Source organism: Meriones unguiculatus, chromosome 3 (assembly GCF_030254825.1).
Source record: "Meriones unguiculatus strain TT.TT164.6M chromosome 3, Bangor_MerUng_6.1, whole genome shotgun sequence".
Classification (NCBI taxonomy): domain Eukaryota; kingdom Metazoa; phylum Chordata; class Mammalia; order Rodentia; family Muridae; genus Meriones; species Meriones unguiculatus.
Window position 1 is genome coordinate 34,296,844 of NC_083351.1, and position 19,439 is coordinate 34,316,282.

General features: G+C 40.4%; 2 protein-coding genes across 5 annotated transcripts in view; one reads left to right on the forward strand and one right to left on the reverse strand.

Moving 5' to 3' along the window:
• The first annotated feature begins 1,432 nt into the window (after positions 1–1,432).
• On the forward strand, positions 1,433–8,486 carry Mettl21c (methyltransferase 21C, AARS1 lysine). The gene is made up of 4 exons (XM_021664796.2): positions 1,433–1,514; positions 4,566–4,717; positions 7,491–7,608; positions 8,092–8,486. Exons 1-4 carry the CDS (start codon positions 1,433–1,435, stop codon positions 8,484–8,486), a joined length of 747 nt encoding a protein of 248 aa, XP_021520471.1.
• A 7,058-nt stretch (positions 8,487–15,544) lies between these two features.
• The window catches only part of Tpp2 (tripeptidyl peptidase 2), a 74,204-nt gene continuing 70,309 nt past the window's right edge, over positions 15,545–19,439 (reverse strand). For 3 of the 4 annotated variants that reach the window (XM_060379837.1, XM_060379836.1, XM_060379835.1), the window contains 3 exons: positions 18,721–18,928; positions 17,270–17,389; positions 15,545–16,493 (listed from right to left, as the gene is read on the reverse strand). In XM_060379837.1, coding sequence (XP_060235820.1) covers positions 16,404–16,493; positions 17,270–17,389; positions 18,721–18,928 — 418 coding nt within the window. In that variant the 3' untranslated portion in view covers positions 15,545–16,403. Of the gene's footprint in view, positions 16,494–17,269; positions 17,390–18,720; positions 18,929–19,439 lie in introns of those variants that run through there. The other variant, XM_060379838.1, reaches the window with a different exon arrangement.

Sequence of the window (19,439 nt, forward strand, 5' to 3'; positions counted from 1 at the left end):
CCTTGTTAGAAAGATTAATTATGTCACTGCACAGTGTGGCCTTGAAGGAAGGCCATGGTGGAAGTAGGCAGCCTCCTGGGCACAGTGTGGGGTGCAGCTGGATGTCTACCCAGACTCCTGGTCTGTCACTGGTTGTCTTAGTCAGGGTTTTACTGCTGCAACAAAACACCATGACCAAAGAGCAAGTTGGGGGGGAAAGGCTTATACTTCCAGATCATAGTCCCTCACTGGAGGAGGTCAGGACAGGAACCCAAGCAGGGCAGGAGCCTGGAGGCAGGAGCTGATGCACAGGCCATGGAGGGGTGCTGCTCACTGGCTTGCTCCCCATAGCTGGCTCAGCCTGCCTTCTTATAGAACCCAGGACCACCAGCCCAGGGATGGCACCACCCACCATAGGCAGGGCCCTCCCAAACTGATCACTAACGCCTTACAGCTGGATCTCATGGAGGCATTTTCTCAACTGAGTCTCCTTCCTGATAACTAATGTGTGTCAAGTCGACACACAAAAGCAGCCAGTACCACTCATCAATCTTGTCTTTATCTGAGAAGCTCTCCCCCGAGCGCCCTCTTACCTGTGGGCTTAACACTGGCTTGGTGCGTGCAAGTCAAGCGTCTACCACCCAGCTACAACTCTAACTCTTTTTATTTTGAGACAGGGCTTTTTACATTGCCAAGGCTGGCCTTGAACTTGTGATTCTTTTGCCTCAGCCTCCCAGGCAGGGGGGGTAGCAACAGGAGTATGGTGATTTTGAAGACAATGAATGGGTAAACACTTCTAGCGCTGGTTTTGTGTCTGTTTATCTCACTAACCTCTAAGCGGCAGTGTCTGCTTTCACACTCAGCAAACACCAAGCGCCCTGGCTCCTCCAGGTCCAACAGGCCTGTGGCTTTTGTGCCTATCACTGGTCCCTGGACAATTCTCCTTTTGCAAATCAGTCTTCCCGTGTGTGAGTGAGGGGCTTAAGGAGATGCCAAGTAGTAAATGTGGGGAGCCAAGCTGGTCTCCTAGCTAGAGCACAGTGCTCTCCACAGTGTTCAGCCCAGCCTCGGAGTCTGATCCGAGCTGGGTTCCAGCAAACCGTCCACAAGTGTCGCCAGTGGCAGCAGCGTTACACAGCCTTTCTTCACTCAAGTTATCTTTCAGGGGTTATGGGAAACTATTCAAAGTCCGGAACTTAATGATGAGCTGCACAGCCCTGGGTCGTGACCAGGAACAGCAGCGTTTGCTCCCAGGGGCACCCGCTCTGGTTTGCATTTCTCCTTGAGCCTACCGGGGCTGCATCTCACTCTGCAAAGCCAGCTCCTGGGGTGGCTGCCTCCCCTACCCTGAGGGAGCAACCAGACAAGCAGACAATAAGGTGATAAGCGGTGCCTTCTGGCGCCTTGTAAGGCCGAGCTTCCAGTGCCTTTTCCCTCTTCACAGGCTCTGGAGATGGACCAGTGTCTCCACACTGCACAGCAGCCCCTACGCACCGGTACTCTACAGGAGGATGGCTTTGCAGGACCTTCAGCAGGTAAGCCCTAGAGCACTCCGAGCCACAGAGTTCATGTTTCTGTTAAACTCTATGGTTTTGTTTTTACTAAATAGAGAACAGCAGAAAAATATACAACCAATTACCTTCTAGTTTTCATTGTTATCACATCTACAATGTTTTATCATGTACATAGTTCTGAAAGTGCTATATGTTTGAAACAAGAACTTTAAAAACATTAAAAGGAAATTTAGCTTTGTTTTTACTTCTCTCCCAGATGTATTTCTGGCATCTTTCTCCTTAGAGCCCTGTGGAAGTTTAGAATTGTGTCTGGGCATGGATTCAGAAGCAGATAAATAATACACACGACCAAGGATGTCCTGAGAGCCATTTAAAACAACCTTTTAAAGTGGTAAAAATGTTTCACCTTTGCTAAAGAGGGTGTTAACTTATTTCTTCATAAAATATAACTTTTTAAAACTACGATGTTTTACTAATTACAATATTTAAGGTATAATGCAGATACTTTTCCTTTATGGACCTTCGGAGGGTCTTACATAAAACTATTCACATGCTCATGTTTAAACTTTTAATAACTGATTTGTGTATTATTTTATTGTGCCTGTGTGCATGAGCGTGTCCTGGCACACATGTGGAAGGCAGGGGTAACTTGCTAGAGCTGGTTCTCTCCTTTGACTGTGTGAGTTCGCACTACAGGCCCTAAGGCTTGGAAGCAAGTACCTTAAACTGCTGAGCTATTTTGTGCACCCCTAGGCCAGTTTTTGTTTTTAATAATTTTTTTTAAAGTTGTGTTTGTGCAAGTAGGTGCATGCCACAGTAGGTGTGTAGAGAAAAGTTTGTGGCAATCATATTTTAAAGTAATGATGATCGCTTGAAGTCAGGCACAGTAGCGCACATCAGTACTCCCAGGACAGGAGAGGCTGAGACAGGGCAATCAAGAGTTCAAGACCAACCTGTGTTACAGAAAGACACGTCTCCAAATAAATAAAGAAAAAAATAACAGTAATGAATAATATTGACAGGAATAGAATAACTGTTAAGCTTAAAACTTGCTTGCTTACCTGTGAAGTGATGAAAACCAGTCCACCTAGGTTGATGCAGTGGTCCTTGGGAGAGAAGCATGGAGGTACCCAGCAGGTGTGGTAGGCTAGAGGAAAGCGACAGGGCTGACAGGCATCCCCCGGTGGCCTGGTGTGCTGGAAACAGCCTGTAGCCTGTTCTGGCTGTGCATTTCACAAACTTTGAATCTGGTTGTTACTTGTGGCCAAGTAACATTTGATGTTATGTGAACTAACAATTATATTATAACTACTCAAATCTCAGGCTGGAGAGATGGGTCAGTGGTCATTAGCACTGGTCACTTTTCCAGAGGACCTAGGTTTGATTCCCAGTACCCACAGGTGGTTCACAATCATCGTTAGTTCCAGGAGCTCTGATGCCTTATGACCTCTGCAGAGACTGTACCATACACAGTACACAGACATACCTGCCTACACGGAGGCAACATAGCCATACACATGAAATAATAAAATCTAAAACCTGCTCAGATCTCACCTTTACATCTCACAGTGACACAGGTTCCTTCCATCTCCTCTGTTGCTGGGTCACACACCACCCACGGTGGGTATGTTTATGCAGGGTCCTTGTCAAGCCTTGTGAATCAGTGTCTCTTCCTCTCTGTAGGGGTTGTGAGTGAAACATTCCCCATCACCGGCTCACAGCCCCATTGTAGGAGTCTAGGACCTCATTAGTCATTCATAAAGACTGGACTGGATAACTAGGTCACTACGGAGGCTAATGGGTATGTGCTGCCTCTTGGTGAGCTCAGGGAATCTTTGCTTTTGTCTCAGTACAGAAGTTTCTCTTTTGAGTGATGTAAGTTAGAACCGCCTGCTTGTTAACAACCATGATACCACCAGAGAAACCAAAGGCTGCCTCTAGGTTAATTTATAACTGACTCAATCCTCCCTACTGTGATCAGAACCTGTTCCATACAAGTGCCACATGGATACCATCATAAAACACAACAAACTTCCATGAAACAAAAATGAGCATACACAGACACAACCTATTAGCCCAGTTTATTTTAAAAATAAACTATGCCACAGTCAACGTAACCTGAAGTCACTGTAGGGCCTGCTCTGAAGAAAGCTACCACTGGGTAGGGTTCTTTCCCAATTCATCCTTCCCCTTCCACCTTCAGTGGCTGCTCTGAAAGACACCAAGTGTTCATTGATTGTTCTCCCCTCTATTTTCTAGAGACCGGATTCTACTTTTGTCAAAATCTAGTCATATCCTAGGACATAAAAACAAAGGCCATACACGACCCTTCTGCTTGCTGTAAGCCAGTGTTCCTGCTGTTGATGCCATTGTAGTGCTTAGCCAACAGTGACTGGTTGCTCATAGCTCGGCACCCTTATCCTCCCTGCTGACACTTTGCCTCACTGCTCTTTAACACTGGAAAACCTGTGAAGACCCGTGACTGCACGGTACCAGCCCCATCAGGTGCTCTCTTTCTCGCTTTATGACATTTGAGAACGGCTGTCATGGCTTTATGACATTTGAGAACGGCTGTCATGGCTCATGGGGCTAAAGCAGTATTTAGAGCAGTTGTAATTTAATATCTGGAGTTCAGTTAACAGCCTCTCCAGGCTTGGAGAGCTGGCCCCACTTTTGAGGCATAGTTGTGAATTTAAGAGAACATGCTATTGCCAACATGTGGGAACACCACCTCATCCCAAGACCTAAAAATAGTTGTATGCATGCTTATCTAGCTCTGCCATGTTCAGAGAGCTCACTCAGGCCACTTTGCAGATAACCAGGTTACACTGCTTTCTCTTCGTGGGCCCTCGCCGATTCTGTCCTCTCCTAAGGACATACCAGGAGCATTCTTTGTCATTTTGCCATAATATAAAGTGTCACATGTGAATTCCATGTCCCCATCACCTATGTAATTCAGTTTAGTGTTCCATCTGCAATCGTAGCTATTGATGATGTCCTTTCCTTGTTAGGGAAAATTTCAGTTTCATCTATTTTCATCTTATTGAGGCCCATCTCATTTTCCTGTTTCAGAGTCTGACAGAACAGAGTCATCACTTCATAGCATCCAGAAATTTGTTCCTACAGACTCTGCTAGCTACACACAAGAGCATTACCGGTTTGCAGGCAAGAAGATCATCATCCAAGAATCCATCGAGAACTATGGCACGGTGGTGTGGCCAGGGGTGAGAACTGCTATGTTTATTTGTGGTCCAGCTTTCTGGAGATGAAATGTTTTTGTACATCTGTGTTGCCTAGAACAACGGTCCATCTGCTTTCTCATCTCTGTGCCTTTCCAGCTGATGAGTAACTGCCTGGTCCCCCGGGGGTTTGGGCTCTTCTAGCAGCACTGGCTTTGAAGCAAAACCTTCCTCTCCTGTTCCTGTACCTTCCTCCTCGTCCACCTTTTCCCTTCCTTCTTGTCATGATAGACAACGAGTGCTTCATCATTGAGTTACACACACCCACAGCCCTCAGCAATATTTACTGAAATATTTCAAGTGATACAAGTAGAATATACTAGAAATGGGATGTAAGCTGATACAACTATTACATAAAAGATTAAGTCCATATTTTCAGGTTGTGTGGTCAGGAGCAGTCATTTGTCTATTTTTCTTTAGTTTCTATATTTAAAATGTGAGCTAATGGTAACTAGTTGCTGACATAGTGAATATTTACAAGGCACTACACCTAGCTGTAGTGATGGATCCAACAATTGTTCTTATCACACAGCTGAGAATACCAGAGCTCAGGAAGGTCCATAGCCTTAGTAAACCTTAACCCTTGGGTGCTCCGGGGCCCAGAATTACTAGATTTTCCAATGCAAGGCTTGTCCAGAAGATTAAAAAGGATCCAGAGCAAAAATTCACAGACCTTTGGAAGTTATGTTGAGATGTTATTCAAACGCAGATTTTGACTGATGACTGGCTAGATTTGACTATTTATTCAAAACTGGTAACATGTGAACATAGGAAAGGGTGTCTGAGCTAGGAAGCCATGATAGTGCATCTGTGGAGCACTGAACAGTTGTGACGAGGGTCCCCAAAATGGTCTTGGGGATTGGTAGTAAGTGGGAGAAAAGGAGCCATGGCTTCAAGTCTGGGGCCTCTTTCAGTAATTCAAACACAGGGGTGATTTCCTTCAAGCAAGGGTCTTTTCCCTAGCCAGAAGTTTGAAAATACTAAACCTCCCTGCTTCCTTTTCCTATTACATCAGGCAAACAGGTACCTATAGTGATATCAAGACAGTAAGACATTAGGAAAAGAAAGGTCTCAGCCTGACATGTACCAAATCAGCCTTTCTTGGGATCTGTTTCAGACAGCTACATAAAGTGAATGTAAGTGGGAAAATGGTACTTCCTGTGGTTTCTGGTGCAGCTGTCCAGCAGGGTGTCCTCAAAAAGAGGCTGGTTTCAGCCATCTTTACAAGATTGTTCAGAATATGTTCTCTGGGCCACTCTAAGAGACACTGAATATTGAAGATCCACACAAAAACTTTCTCTTTGCCAATCCAAACCTCCTTCCTTGCCTTTGTGCTAACATCTCCAACTCTTTCCTAGAAGGCCATTTGCATCTTTCCTTAGCTGGCTCTTCCCTCCCTGCATGAGGACGGCAGTACTGACTTCCAAGTGGCCTCTAGTCTGCTGAGTGCTATCTGTATACCTCGCTTATGCTACATAAAGCACAGTAATTTGTAAGTGGTTCACATGTCTTGGCTTTGCCACTAGAGTACCTTGGCAGCATAGATAACTTTTATCTTTGTAGGTTATCTGTTCCAAAGAACACAGGATGCAATGGGTTAGGGTTACTGTGGTAATCACTCTATGACCTGCAATGGTAAGAGCAGGAGCTCAGAAATTCCCTGGCCAGTAACTTTCTGTGTAGCCCAAATAGAAAGTAGACTGCCAACTACAGAGCTCAACTGCTTTTCATCTCCATGTCCACACCGCAACAACCCTAGCCTGGACTGTTACTCTCTTGGTAATACTTACTTTTTAGTCTTTCCCAGGGCGTTTCTAGTATTTCATTGACATGCTTCTGCACATGCACACATACACATTTGTTTTGGCAACAAGGTTGTGGCTGTCGTGGGGCTCAATATATAGTCCAGGTTGGCCTTGAACTTACAGGGATCTTCTTGCCTCTGCCTCCCAAGTGCTGGGAATAAATGTGTGTGCCACTATGCATAGCTGACATAATTTTTTTTTTTTAATGAATCAGTGAGATGTTGTATCCCATTATAGAAAAGTTAAGGGAAGTAGAAACAAAAAAAAAAAAAAAAAGAAAGAAAGAAAGAAAAGAAAAGAAAGAAAAAGGACATTTGACATCATTCATAAGAACTAATTTGCTTACTCAGATTATAGTCCAGACTGGCATTTTCAGGCCTGATCTAGATGCAAAGGATCTGCATCTTTAACAAGCTACTCTGGACACTTTGAGAAGTACTATTCTGACAGTGTTTGTCAGCCAAGAAGGGAAAGGGGAGAGAGACAGGAAGTGGGGAGAACAGCAAACTGGTCCGTTTTTCAATGTAACAGACTTAATTAGTCTGAATTTTCATACAAGAGCTAAACGATGTTCCAATTGTTATAATTTACGTGAGGCACTTAGAGACCCAACATGACAAAGCTATCAAGAACTGTTATTTTTCAGCACACATTCCTGATTTACTCTAAGAGTGGAACCACTTCTCTAGTTCCGTAGACAGAATTACAACATTCATGGCATTCATTTGGGCCAGGAAGGAGACAGAATCAGCTCAAGGCTGGCTCACATTCTTTCGTTACTGTGCTTACAGGTCTGAGCCACTGTATCTGGCTATTTAGGTTCTTACAGAACACTTACTAAACTAAAAATATTTAGGGTTACACTTTAATATTCAACTACAAGAATACAATGGTCTGCTCATGGCTTCTAATAATCCAGTTCCAAAGGGAAAATCGTTGTTCATGTCTTTTAGGCTACAGCGTTGTGCCAATATCTGGAAGACCATACAGAGGAATTAAATCTCCAAGATGCTAAAATACTTGAAATTGGTGCTGGACCTGGCCTTGTTTCCATTGTGTCAAGTCTTTTAGGTTTGTTTTTTCTTGTTCTCATTTAAAACAAACAAAAACAAAACTCTCTTCTGTGACAAATTTGATTTCTTACTACTGACAGGGTGTGGCTTGGCCACAATTTCATTGAATCGCCCCCAAATGTCTGACAGGCATCATTAGTTATTCAGAGATAACAGTCTTGGAGAGGTTAGTCAGCTATTTTAATTTACCTTGTTTTCATGCAAGGAAGTTGAGAGTTCAAAGGTATGAAACTAAATCCCTTTGACATTCATGAATGGGAGTGGAGGTTTAATTTAGGGTGCTGCTGAAATCAAGTGTGGTACCAAATCTTAGCCCAGGTTAAGACTACAGGAGGAAACTGTCTAATCTGAATTACATCAGTTTGCTTAGCATACAATGGCAGGGGTCAGACATGTAGATGTTCCTGTCTATCTCTTAGCAAAGGAAACTGTGGCTGTCCACAAGTCTCCAGGCAGCATCACCATTTTTTTTTTCTCTTAGGAGCTCAAGTCACAGCAACAGATCTGCCTGATGTTCTAGGAAATCTTCAATACAATCTTTTAAAAAACACAGTGGAATGCGCAGCTCATCCACCTGAAGTGAAAGAACTGGTGTGGGGGGAAGACCTCGACCAGAAATTCCCGAAGTCAACCTTTTACTATGACTACATCTTGGCCTCCGATGTCGTCTACCACCACTACTTCCTGGATAAGCTGCTTGCTACCATGGTGTACCTTTCCCAGCAGGGCACTGTGGTGCTTTGGGCAAACAAATTCAGATTTACTACTGATTATGAATTTTTAGATACATTCAAGCAAGTTTTTGATACCACTCTCTTGGCTGAATATTCAGAGTCATCAGTCAAACTTTTTAAAGGGACACTAAAATGGGACTGAAATATAAGGAGCCTTTGAAAGTATCAGTGCCTTGTGAGCTATTAGAAGGTACACTATACCATACTGGTATAGCTAGAGTAAGTGCAACTCAGAATACAACTAAGATGCTAAGATGACACGGTCACTCTAAGTATCTACAGAGTAACACAGAAACACGAAAGCAGCCTTGCTGACTCCCCAAGACTATCAGTTAAGTGCTTAGCACATTCTACAAATTAATGAACAAGTGGGTTCCTCCTTGTTTTTGCTATAGTGTCTAGATTTGTCATATGACAATATGCTTTTGTCATAATTATTGTTACTGAGCTTGACAAGGTCTCACTGTGTAGCCCAGGGCAGCTTTAAAGTAGATATGCATCTCTTGATCACAGGTGTATGCCACAGTGATTGGTTTACATTTCTATGAAAACATGGAAGCTGCTGGAATGAGAAAACAGCTATCTCTGAGGAGGTGCTGGTGAGAGGGCCTGGCAATTAAGAGCACTTGCTAGGAAATCATGGGGCCTGGAGTTCAGATCTCCATTTAACAAGCTGGTGTTCAGCAAACAACTCTTTACAGCTCTGAGGAATCTGATGGCCTCGTCTGGACTCTGAGCAGCACAGATGCTCACACTCACACATACATGCACACTCAGCCACTTATCTTAACAATATCTTAACAAAAACTTCTCCAGAATTTAAAAATTACCTTAATTACGTGTGGCAAATTTCCATTGGATTTCTAGATTGCATGTCCCCTACCCTGAACTTGATTACAATTCTTGGAACACTAGAAAAAAAATGGAATTACTTGCTCTCATAAAACATCATAAAAATAAAGGAAAATCAGTCAGTAATGTGCTTGCCTCATAAGTGCGAACATCTGAACTCCCTCCCTCAGAACATACACAAAAAGCTGGGCACAGCAGCACACTCCTGAAACCTGTGCTGGGAGGACAGACACAGGAGGATACTGGGTGCTTGCTGGATAGCTAGTCCTGTCCTAATTGGAGAACTTCAAGTTCAGAGATCTTGCCTCAAGAAAACAGTGACTGAGGAAGACACCCATGTCAACTTCTAGCTTTCACACACATGTGCACAGAGGAACATGTGCGCCAACCCCACACAATTTACGCTTTTCTTTTGAGAAAAGGAAAACAAAATTCTGACTGCCATTATTTCATGGATGTATGTATGTATGTACATACATATTATGTATGTGTAGATTTTTAGCTTCGGTGGCAAAGAAAACATGCAAACCTTAAGTACAAATAAAAAATACAATATTCATGTTTGATGTGAGGGGGTTGGGTCAGGATCAGATAAAAGTTTTGGTTTAGCAAGCTACATACTACTTCTGTAGAACATATACTACCTAGATTTTTTTTTTCTTTACAGTAACTTATATAAACTTCATTGTTTTTGCTTGCAAAACCAGACTACGGCTGTTATGTGGCCTGTGGCCTGCAGGACCTCCTGCCAGGCCACTGACTTGCAGGCCATCTACAGTAGGACTTTTGGGATCTGTTAATAGTTTAGCAAAGAAGATAAGTGTCAGAATACAAATCTCAATGTTCCTTATACATTCTAGCCACAGACCTCTGGAAATACAAGACTCCTCTTACAACAACACTGCCAAATACGTAAGAGAATCTATTAACAGCTATTTTAGAATCCTACTCAATTTTATAGCATTAACGAGAAGAACAAAAGGGGTAACAGAGCAAATTCCTACACTGGAAGGCATTTCAAAGATTAACTTTCTACAAATTTTATGAACAGATAATGTGAAGTCACTGTCAAATTCCCAACATTAAGTTATTTATTTATTTATTATTTATATAGTATTCTATATGCATGTATGCCAGTAGGCCAGAAGAGGGCACCAGATCTCATTATAGGTGGTTGTGAGCCATCATGTGGTTGCTGGGAATTGAACTCAGGACCTCTGGAAGACCAAGCAGCACTCTTAACCTCTAAGCCGTCTCTCCAGCTTCCCTGCCCCCAATATAAGTTCTTATGAAATGAATTGCTTCTGTAGTTTGGCTAAGAGACGTCAGGATACTCCTTAAAAACCTGGTGAAAAGGCTTGCTTTATAAAAGTTAACAACAATAAAAAAAAAAAAAGTCCTATTTCTACCCAAGAGGCTACTTGCAAATGGTAATTACTGGGGGAGGGAAACTCACTTTTCTTCAATGGAGTTACACTGAGTATAACAACCACAACCCAGAGAGGGCCTCATGCCCAATAGTTGACCAACATAAACAAGACTCCGTGGCTGATATTTTGGTTTTGGTTCTGATATGTGTGTGTGTGTCTAAAGAAAGAGAAAGAACATTTAGGTGGGTATGCAGCTAGAATCTGAGGGTTCAAGGAGGAGAAAGAATATGATCAAAATACATTATATAAAATTCTAAAAGAAAAACAACATCAGAAAGTGTGAGGGCTCATGGTTACGAGAACTTGTTGCTTTTACAGAGGCCTGGTATTTGTTTGGTTCCCAGAACCCATATGCTGGCCCACAACTGTAGTTGTAGTTCCACAGTATTCAACACCCTCTTCTAGTCTCTATGGGCACCAGGCACCCACATGGTGCCTGGTACATTCTAAATTCTAAAATCCTTAAAGAAAAAAAAAAAAAGGATTCAGTTCCCTAGAACCCCATAAACACAGATACACACACAAATTATGTATTCTCTACTTTCAGCAGCTAAATAAAAACAAGTAATCTGTCAACACAGTAGTTGTATTTTCCTTATTTTGAGCAAAAGGAAGGATTTTTAAATATTCTTCTTTAGGATACAAAAGTTACAGGATCAAGCCACACAGAAGAAACCTAGGCAAGGACAGTGTTTTTGGTAACTGTACAATGTGTGGCAGGTACAGGGTATTTTTCTGAGAACTCTACTGAACAGTTTTACTTGCTGTTGCTTCTCTGTTGAGTATGGGTAGAAGTAATCAGTCTGGAAATCATTGGTTTCTCAGTGTGAATTTCAGTAACTGAGCATGAAAGAGCCATGGGATAGTCATGGTGGTGGTGGTGGGGTCAATGGAACAGAATAAAATTCTGAAATACACTACCACACAGTCAACCAATTCTGACAAAGGTGCTATGGTCATTCAATGGGACAGTAAACCACCAATGCAAGAATAAACCTTGTACACACCTACATAACAAACTCCTGAATACTGGTTAATTTCATAAGCTAATCAAAGAGCAACATACAGTGAAATATAAGCACCAATAATTATAAAAGGTGTAAAATACAATAAGGTAAAAATTTTTATAACTATGGATTAAACAAAGATCTCAGAAATGATAGTTAAAGCATAACTTATAAATTTAAAAAGGTATTCTGCAGCAAATGTGGTGGCATACACCTTTAATATTAGCACTTAGGAGGCAGAGGTAGGAAATCTCCAGCTAGCCTGGTCTACACAGTGAGTTCTAGGCCAGTCAGGATTACATAGTGATACTCTGCCTAAAATAAAATATAAAATAAATCATGCAATTGGACCATACTAATTTCAAAATCTTTGCTTTTTAAATTTTTCTAGCAGAAAATTTATAAAATGTATACCTACACAATACAGCACTTTATGTGTCAAATACAAAAAGAACTAAACAACACAGAAAGAAAAAAAAAGATTAAATTTTGGAAGAGGCTTCACCAAAGAGGCGACACATATCTAATAAGTACACTATTTATTGTGGTAATCTGGACTAAAACCACGAACAGATAACACAACCACTACCTAGTTTTAAAAGTTTATTAAACACTGAGAAGGATGAAAAACAAAAGTACCACAACAAAAAGCCCTCAGAAACCCATGACTCACTTAGCCAGTAAGAAATTTAAATAGTCATGTTGGAAAACAATTTGAAAGTTTCTTACATTAAAAAAAGAAGAAGAAACAGCAACTTTGTTCTAAAATATTTATCATAAAGTAAATACAAATACCCCCCAATTGGTGAGCAGATAAACAGAATGAAGAATGTTTATGTATTAAAAAGAACCAGCAGTGACACACAGCACGGAGCCATCCTACAGTGTGCATTTAACTCAAGAATACTGCACTAAAGAAGACTGAAAGGATCTTGGGTTCGGGCATCCCACTTTTAGAACACTGTAGTAAACTCAAAGGGTAGTGACAAGAAGCAGGACACGGCTTGTTCAGGAAAAGGGCGGGAATGGAAACTGACTACAAATGGACAAATGTTTAAAAACAGGTTGTGCTAGGGGCTGGTGACATGGCTTGGGCTTGCCTCCAAGCCTAATGGCCTCAAGTTCAATCTCCACAAACCATAGATGGATGAGAATCAGTCCCCACTAGCTGTCCTTTGACCTCTATGTATGTGTGTACACATGCCACACAAATAAAGTTAAAAGAAAAAAGCACTTCTATCAAATGGAGCCTAATTTCTTCTCAAATGCTCCCTATATAATGTAGAGAAGTAAAATTTATAGCAATGGGATCCTGTCCTCTAAATATCTTCATGGACTTACAAATGTATTTTATTTGTATTTCCAGGGTAGGACTCAAATTCCACAATATTCTGGAGCATTACCTTAAAAAAGAGTTTTTACGTTTCTTAATGCCTCTTCCTCCCTTCTCTACTCCAACCCCTTCCAACACTCCAATAGCAGGTAGGGGAACAACAAGGTTAGTGGGGAGATGGTGAGTAGTTCTCTCTTAGCTACTTCCTGCTGGTTAGGGTCATCAGGTTACTTGGGGCAAGTCCAATCTTTGTTTCAGGGTATCTTTGACTTCTTCTTGTCAAACTGCATCAACAGCAACCAGGGGCAGTAGGTGGGAGCACCAGCAGCCCTATTTTCTCAGAACCTCCCCTCCCTCTGCTCTCTGGTCCTTATTCCCTTCTCACAGTCCTCAGCTGCAGCTATCTATCTGCAGCTGGCAAAGAGCCCCTCTCAGAGCCCGCATGAAGCAAACAGTCTGCTGCTAATGAAATCAGTGCAGTATCTTACACCTGGGATCAAAACAAAACCATGTTTATATCCACAACACTCTTCTGTAACTGGACAGAAATATTTCTACAGAGGCTGGATTGACTATAGTTAAATAAACAAACTACTGCCTGGTGCCTAGTACACAGTCTATCACAGAGCCACCATTGCTCAACTACGACACCAGACGCTGAACAGCCTCCTGGCCTCCCATCCCTACAGGATTTCAACTAACTTAAAGTCCTTTTTAAAATTTATTTTTCTTAACAATTTATTCATCATACAATCCCGATCGAAGCCCCTTCCCCAGTTCCACCCTCCTTCCCTCTTTTCCCCCATACTCTTCCCCTAGTCCACTGAAACGGAGAGTTCTCTCCTACTGCCATCTGCCCATAGCTTGTTAAGTCTCATCAGGACTGCTTCTCACTGAATTGGGGGTTCTAGATAAATTAAACCAGCACCAGGGAGTAGCCAGTACTTTGTAAGAGCAAAGCTCCCATCAGGCCATAGCTGGTAGATCCAGAGGATCAGGAGGGCAGTGGGAAATTCTGTCAGGAAAAAATGCTGCCCCAAACGTCCCTCACTCACAGAGCAGTACTCATGTCTTCCTTTCTCTGGGTATACATGTTCAGACTCAAGTCTAGCTTATATACGACTTTATATTCTTCAAAATGAAATTCATCTGAAAGGTTTTGGCTCCCTCACCTACCTCCCTACATTCAATCTTCTTATATCCTACACGCAGAAGGTGAAGGCTCAGGTATTTTCAAGTCCTGGCTTATTGAAAGAGCAGAGAAGAAAACATGACACAAAAGCTGCAGGTAACTCAACTAAGCAGTTTCTGAACGTGAGTAGCACACTGAATGCACACATTCTCACGGACACAGTGATCAACGGAAAGGACTGAGTGCCTGCAGGAAGGTTACACTGCAAGGGCAGGTGGGCGTCAAGTTATCCAGCCTCTTGCCTACTCTTTAGGGTACTGGGCACCACAACGGAAGCTTAAGTCTTGTGTGTCTAAGGACAGGACTGGCCTATTCAAAGGTGAAGAATACATATTTCTAAGATGCAGATAACAGTACTAAGGAGAAGGAAGTTCATGATGACAAACTGCTTGTACTGGAAATGTCCTCTGGAAGTAATCCCAAGCCATACTCTGCAGCTCTTTAGGAAGTTACTTTCTCTAGTTCTTCAGTTTTATTTTTTGGTGTGAGTAGTGCAAGCATTCGCCACAATGACTTTCAGTCATCTCATCCTTGAATCTTTTCTTAGATTTCTACTGGTTAGAGGACACGTTCGAGTCTAGAGCTTACCTGAGTTCATCTGTTCTCAAGAAGCACAGTATAACACAGACAGAAAGAGCAGATGTCATGGCAGCACCTTTACTGTCCCAGCTACAGAACTGTACCAACAAAACTACAAAAACAGCTCAACGGCCACGGTTTACTGACCTCTCCCCAGGTACTTCTGTGGAAGGAGCAGGACCTGGCTGGCAGAACAGATTCTGAAATTAGTAATAGGTCACTCTGCAGTGATCTTTGGAAAGCGCCCTAATATTTCTGAGCCTTTCAATTCTGTTACTGAGCTGAGACTAGATGTGTATGCCTGATGTGCACATCTGAAAACACATGCAATGTTGAGAGCTCATGCTTGTAGCTATCCACGCATGGGTACTGTACTCTAACATAAGATCCTGTAGAGACTGCATGCAAAGCATTTTAAAGCATAATTCTATTTTTCATAAAGCTCTCATGTTTTTGTCAGCTAAAAGAAAACAGTTACAAATGAGTAAACAAGATTAACTCTTATGGCAGTAACCCAAAAGAACAAGATTATACAAAAACGTGAGCACAAAAACACACTTTGCTAACAGATTAACTCTAGACCTTTTAATATTGTCTACTTTTGTCTGTATATTTTATAAAGCTATGGATACTAGACAGAAAGATTAAAAAAAAATTAAACAAATGATAAGCACTGTAAATATGTTCAAACAACTGAAAACCCATAAGAAACATTATAAAATAAATTATCTAACTTTTTGGCCTATAGATTTAATACATTGTTATGTTCTAACCCCAAATTTGATTTATGAAAAATTAAGAACAATCTTAAGGAGCTTCAATATTTACTTTTATTATTTATAAAAGCAATTAAGGTATCAGAGTGCATATGGTGTACTGTGCCTGTGGTTTTGTACATTTATTCATGTGTTTTACATGATTTCAACATTATAAACATACTGTGTATATCTTTACAATACCAGATAAAGTCAGCTGTCTGGCACTGACACAGGAGATTTTAACTCATTCTGATGCTATGTACTTGAGGAGGCGGTAAAAACAACTTGTCTGTTAGGACTCCTTAGTGAAGACTTCTGTAACACGTGTCCTCCATCAACAGCCATGTGCTTATGGCCCCCCAAGTTATTTGAATTTTTTAGGAAAAAATAAAAATAAAAAAATAAAAAACCAAAACAAAAAAAAAAAAAAAAAAAAAAACTACACCCAACAAGCTCTGGAAATGATATTCTCCTAATTTTTAGTCAAATAAATAATTTAGCTACATCTAATGTAGCTTTTTAAAGGCCTTTATATACTTGGAAAAAATTGAGCATGTTTTAACCTTTTTCATTTATAAAATAAAAAACAGGATTTGACATTTTACAGTTAAAAGATGAAAATCTCTCATGCATGTGAATAGCTGCATCCAGCTGAGGCTGGCAAACAGGATATGCCTTGCCCTTGCCAGGTGTGGGAGGACTAGGAAAACAGCATGATGTCAGAGGTCTAGATTTCATGTATTAAGCCACACGCCATCGAGTTCTCTGATAAATATATATAGTTTTAATGATCAGTATTGGATAGTGGATGAAAACATGCATTAGTTAGACTAAAAATGTCACACATTTGTTCATATATCTGTTCACTATAAAATTTTCTTTTTGGAAATTTAGTCTTGGTTCTTATTTTAGAAGACACAATAATCAGGAGGATACATGATGGGAAGCCAGTTCTCAGTAAAAGACGCACAATGGGTCCATCCAAGTAATTTCATCAGCTACAATAAAAGAGAGCATTTAGTAAAGGAGGTGACAGTTCCAAGCCCAAAATTCCTAATTTAGTAATAGCACTATAGCACCACAAGACAGAACCTTCCTTTTCTCAGTCTGTCATCCATTAATCCGTCCACCAACAGACTGTCCTTCCTAGCAAACTACAATCTTATCACAGGGGTATAAGAACATAGAAACAATGATAGGAACTCCAGAAAGAATTCTCTTAGTCTAGTCAAGATCCAAAGGACTCAAACTGTCTAACTATTCAGAGTGACTGACAAAGGTAGACAGAAAACAAGATGACATTACTATCATTTCTCTTCCTATCATCTCAAACTAACTCACGAAGAAAGCTCCAACAAGTTTTACTTTGTATATGTGATATATAGTAAACTAACAAAGGTGGAAATCACCTCAGACAAAAAGTAAAATAGAAACTCCACAAATTCAACCACATTAGAACCAAAACAATACACATTAAGAAGGAATGCTTCCTTCAAAAATGATTTCTTTTAACAACAGAAAGTACTTAATTCATTTTGCCCTTGCTGAAAACATTCAAGGTTAATAAGGATCTCTAAATAGCAGTGACACTGTTTTAGAAATTTTGATGGCTACCGATGGTCTCTCATGCATTTATTATAACTCATATTGCTTTAGTAATAGTAACAATGGGCCATAATAAGTTAAGTAATGTTTTATAATGACCACAGGTTTCCCCCCCTGAATGCTCTTGTCACTATGTAGTATGGCAGTGATATGCAGCATAATTACTCACTTGAATACAATTTTTCCAGTTTTCTTTTGTTGGTTTTTCTTCTACGAGTTTAGTTGCAAACTTGAGGCCTCTCCCATACATCTTATTTACTAATGCATGTTTATATGCAAATGTCAAAACCTATGATATAAAACAAAATAAAGATTATCAATGGAGTATGTATATTTTAAGGCATATAGCTTTAACAACAAAATAAGGCTTTTACAGACACATAGCTTTTCTTGTGTGTACACAGAGGCAGAAGTCAACACAGGATACACAGGATATCTTTCTCATTGCTCTCCATCTTTTTTAAGGGTGACTTGGCCATCTTATTGGCCCCACAGACCATCATATCTTTGCCACCCCAGCTCTGCAATTACTGGTACATGTCATAGTACTTGGCTTTCTATACTGATGCAGGGGACTGAACTCAGGTCCTCATAGCTGTGTGACACGCAATTTACTGACTGAGCCATCTCTCCAGCCCCTGAATGTGTAGCTTTTAAATTGAATATATTGTACCACGGAAATTTTTTAAAAAAAATGTCTTTTAAGGGCAAATAATTACATAAAATAATTACACAGGAAATAAATAATGATAAGTCATAGGCTACTAAAATCCACTTTAAACCATTAATCCTGGTCTATAGGGGAACTACAAACAAGAAAAATATTTTTCCTAGTTTTGTTTTCAGTTAAGAATTACCATAGCTAATCCTGAGACCCAGTGATTGATAATTTCTGAGTGAGAACTCATCTACTTTTTCTTCTCCAACAATATTAATAAAAACCTACAGTTATATAATTGTACTATAGACAGACAAAAGGAATTTGATGTAAGTTTTTTAGAACCCAAATCCAAAAAAAAAATTTAACTTTGCTTTTCCAAATATTTGTTTAAAACTGGTAGCTAGGGGCTAGAAAGATGGCTCAGCATTTGAGAACACTGGCTGCTCTTTCAGAGGACCCAGGTTCAATTCTAAGCACCCACATGGCAGGTTACAACTGTCTATAAATCCAGGATCCAATATCCTCACGCAGACATACATGCAGGCAAGACACCAATGCACATAAAATTAAAAAAAGAAATTGGTAGCTAAAACCTGAGATATGTAGAAATTACAGAGTTTTGAAGAAAGTAAATAATAATATATAAAGAGCACACTTTACCCTAAAAATTAGCGTAAAAAATACGCAGGGAGGAAAGAGGACCATTTTTACATCAGTTTTGGCTTCCTCTATAACTCTCTTAAAAGGCTACCATAAATGTCCTCAAATTGTTTTCAAAATTATTGTTAAACATATTAAAACAGGTAGGACAAAAGCAAGGTACTTAAGCTAAAATGCATCTTCTTCAGAGTGTAGCATCAACTTCTTTCTCTTTGGCAGTCAGAGCACAAGAAGACCTGAGAGATCAAGATCATTATATTAAGAGCTGTACTAAGACCAACAACAGAAGAGTAAGTTACCTTAGTGTCAAAAAGATCTGTCCACTTTGTAGTTTCCCAAAAGGTTTCCGACAGAGTCTCCAAGGTACTTTCTCCTTCGTCTTCCTTTCCTTCTGCATCTCCAGCTGCTGCCCCATTGTGAGGGTGTACATGAAGAAGGTGGTCTGCCAGAGCACATCCTTTCCTGCAGAGGGCATCTACCAAGGTGGATTTCTGCTTGTCCATATCACTGGAGAGTAAATAAAAAAATTTTTCCACCTGTCAATTAAAAGTATTTCCAAGGGATGATTTCATTTTTAGTGCACACGTTCTTTTCTCTAAGACTTACCATGCATAAATTTTGTATATCCTTGTACATGTTTGTGTTACACATCAAATGAGACTGTTATTAGTAAGCATCAAAAGATTCATCATACATACAGGTGAAATGAGTTAGGGTAACTGTGCTTGGCTGATGCAGAATGCCACAGTAACGAAGAGTTTGAAAGATTATCCAGTTCTTTTCTCAGCATACACATTTTAATAAGGTCAGTATCTTTTAAGTCTTTACATTTAAAAACAGTAATTATATATATATCTATATGTAATGTATAGAAAGACAAGGTTTTTGTATCCACAAATGATATCATATATTAAATCAAGCAAATATCATGTTTACTCTGAGTGCACCAATAACTGCTTTAGCACTTAACCATATGAATTCACTTATAGTCAAAACAGTTTTATGGGAAAAGTAAGAT

Coding starts and splice junctions, on each gene's coding strand:
- Mettl21c (XM_021664796.2), top strand. CDS start 1,433: ATGGACCAGTGTCTCCACACTGCACAGCAGCCCCTACGCACCGGTACT. Junction 4,718..7,490: donor GCACGGTGGTGTGGCCAGGG/GTGAGAACTGCT, acceptor CATGTCTTTTAG/GCTACAGCGTTGTGCCAATA. Junction 7,609..8,091: donor CATTGTGTCAAGTCTTTTAG/GTTTGTTTTTTC, acceptor TTTTTCTCTTAG/GAGCTCAAGTCACAGCAACA.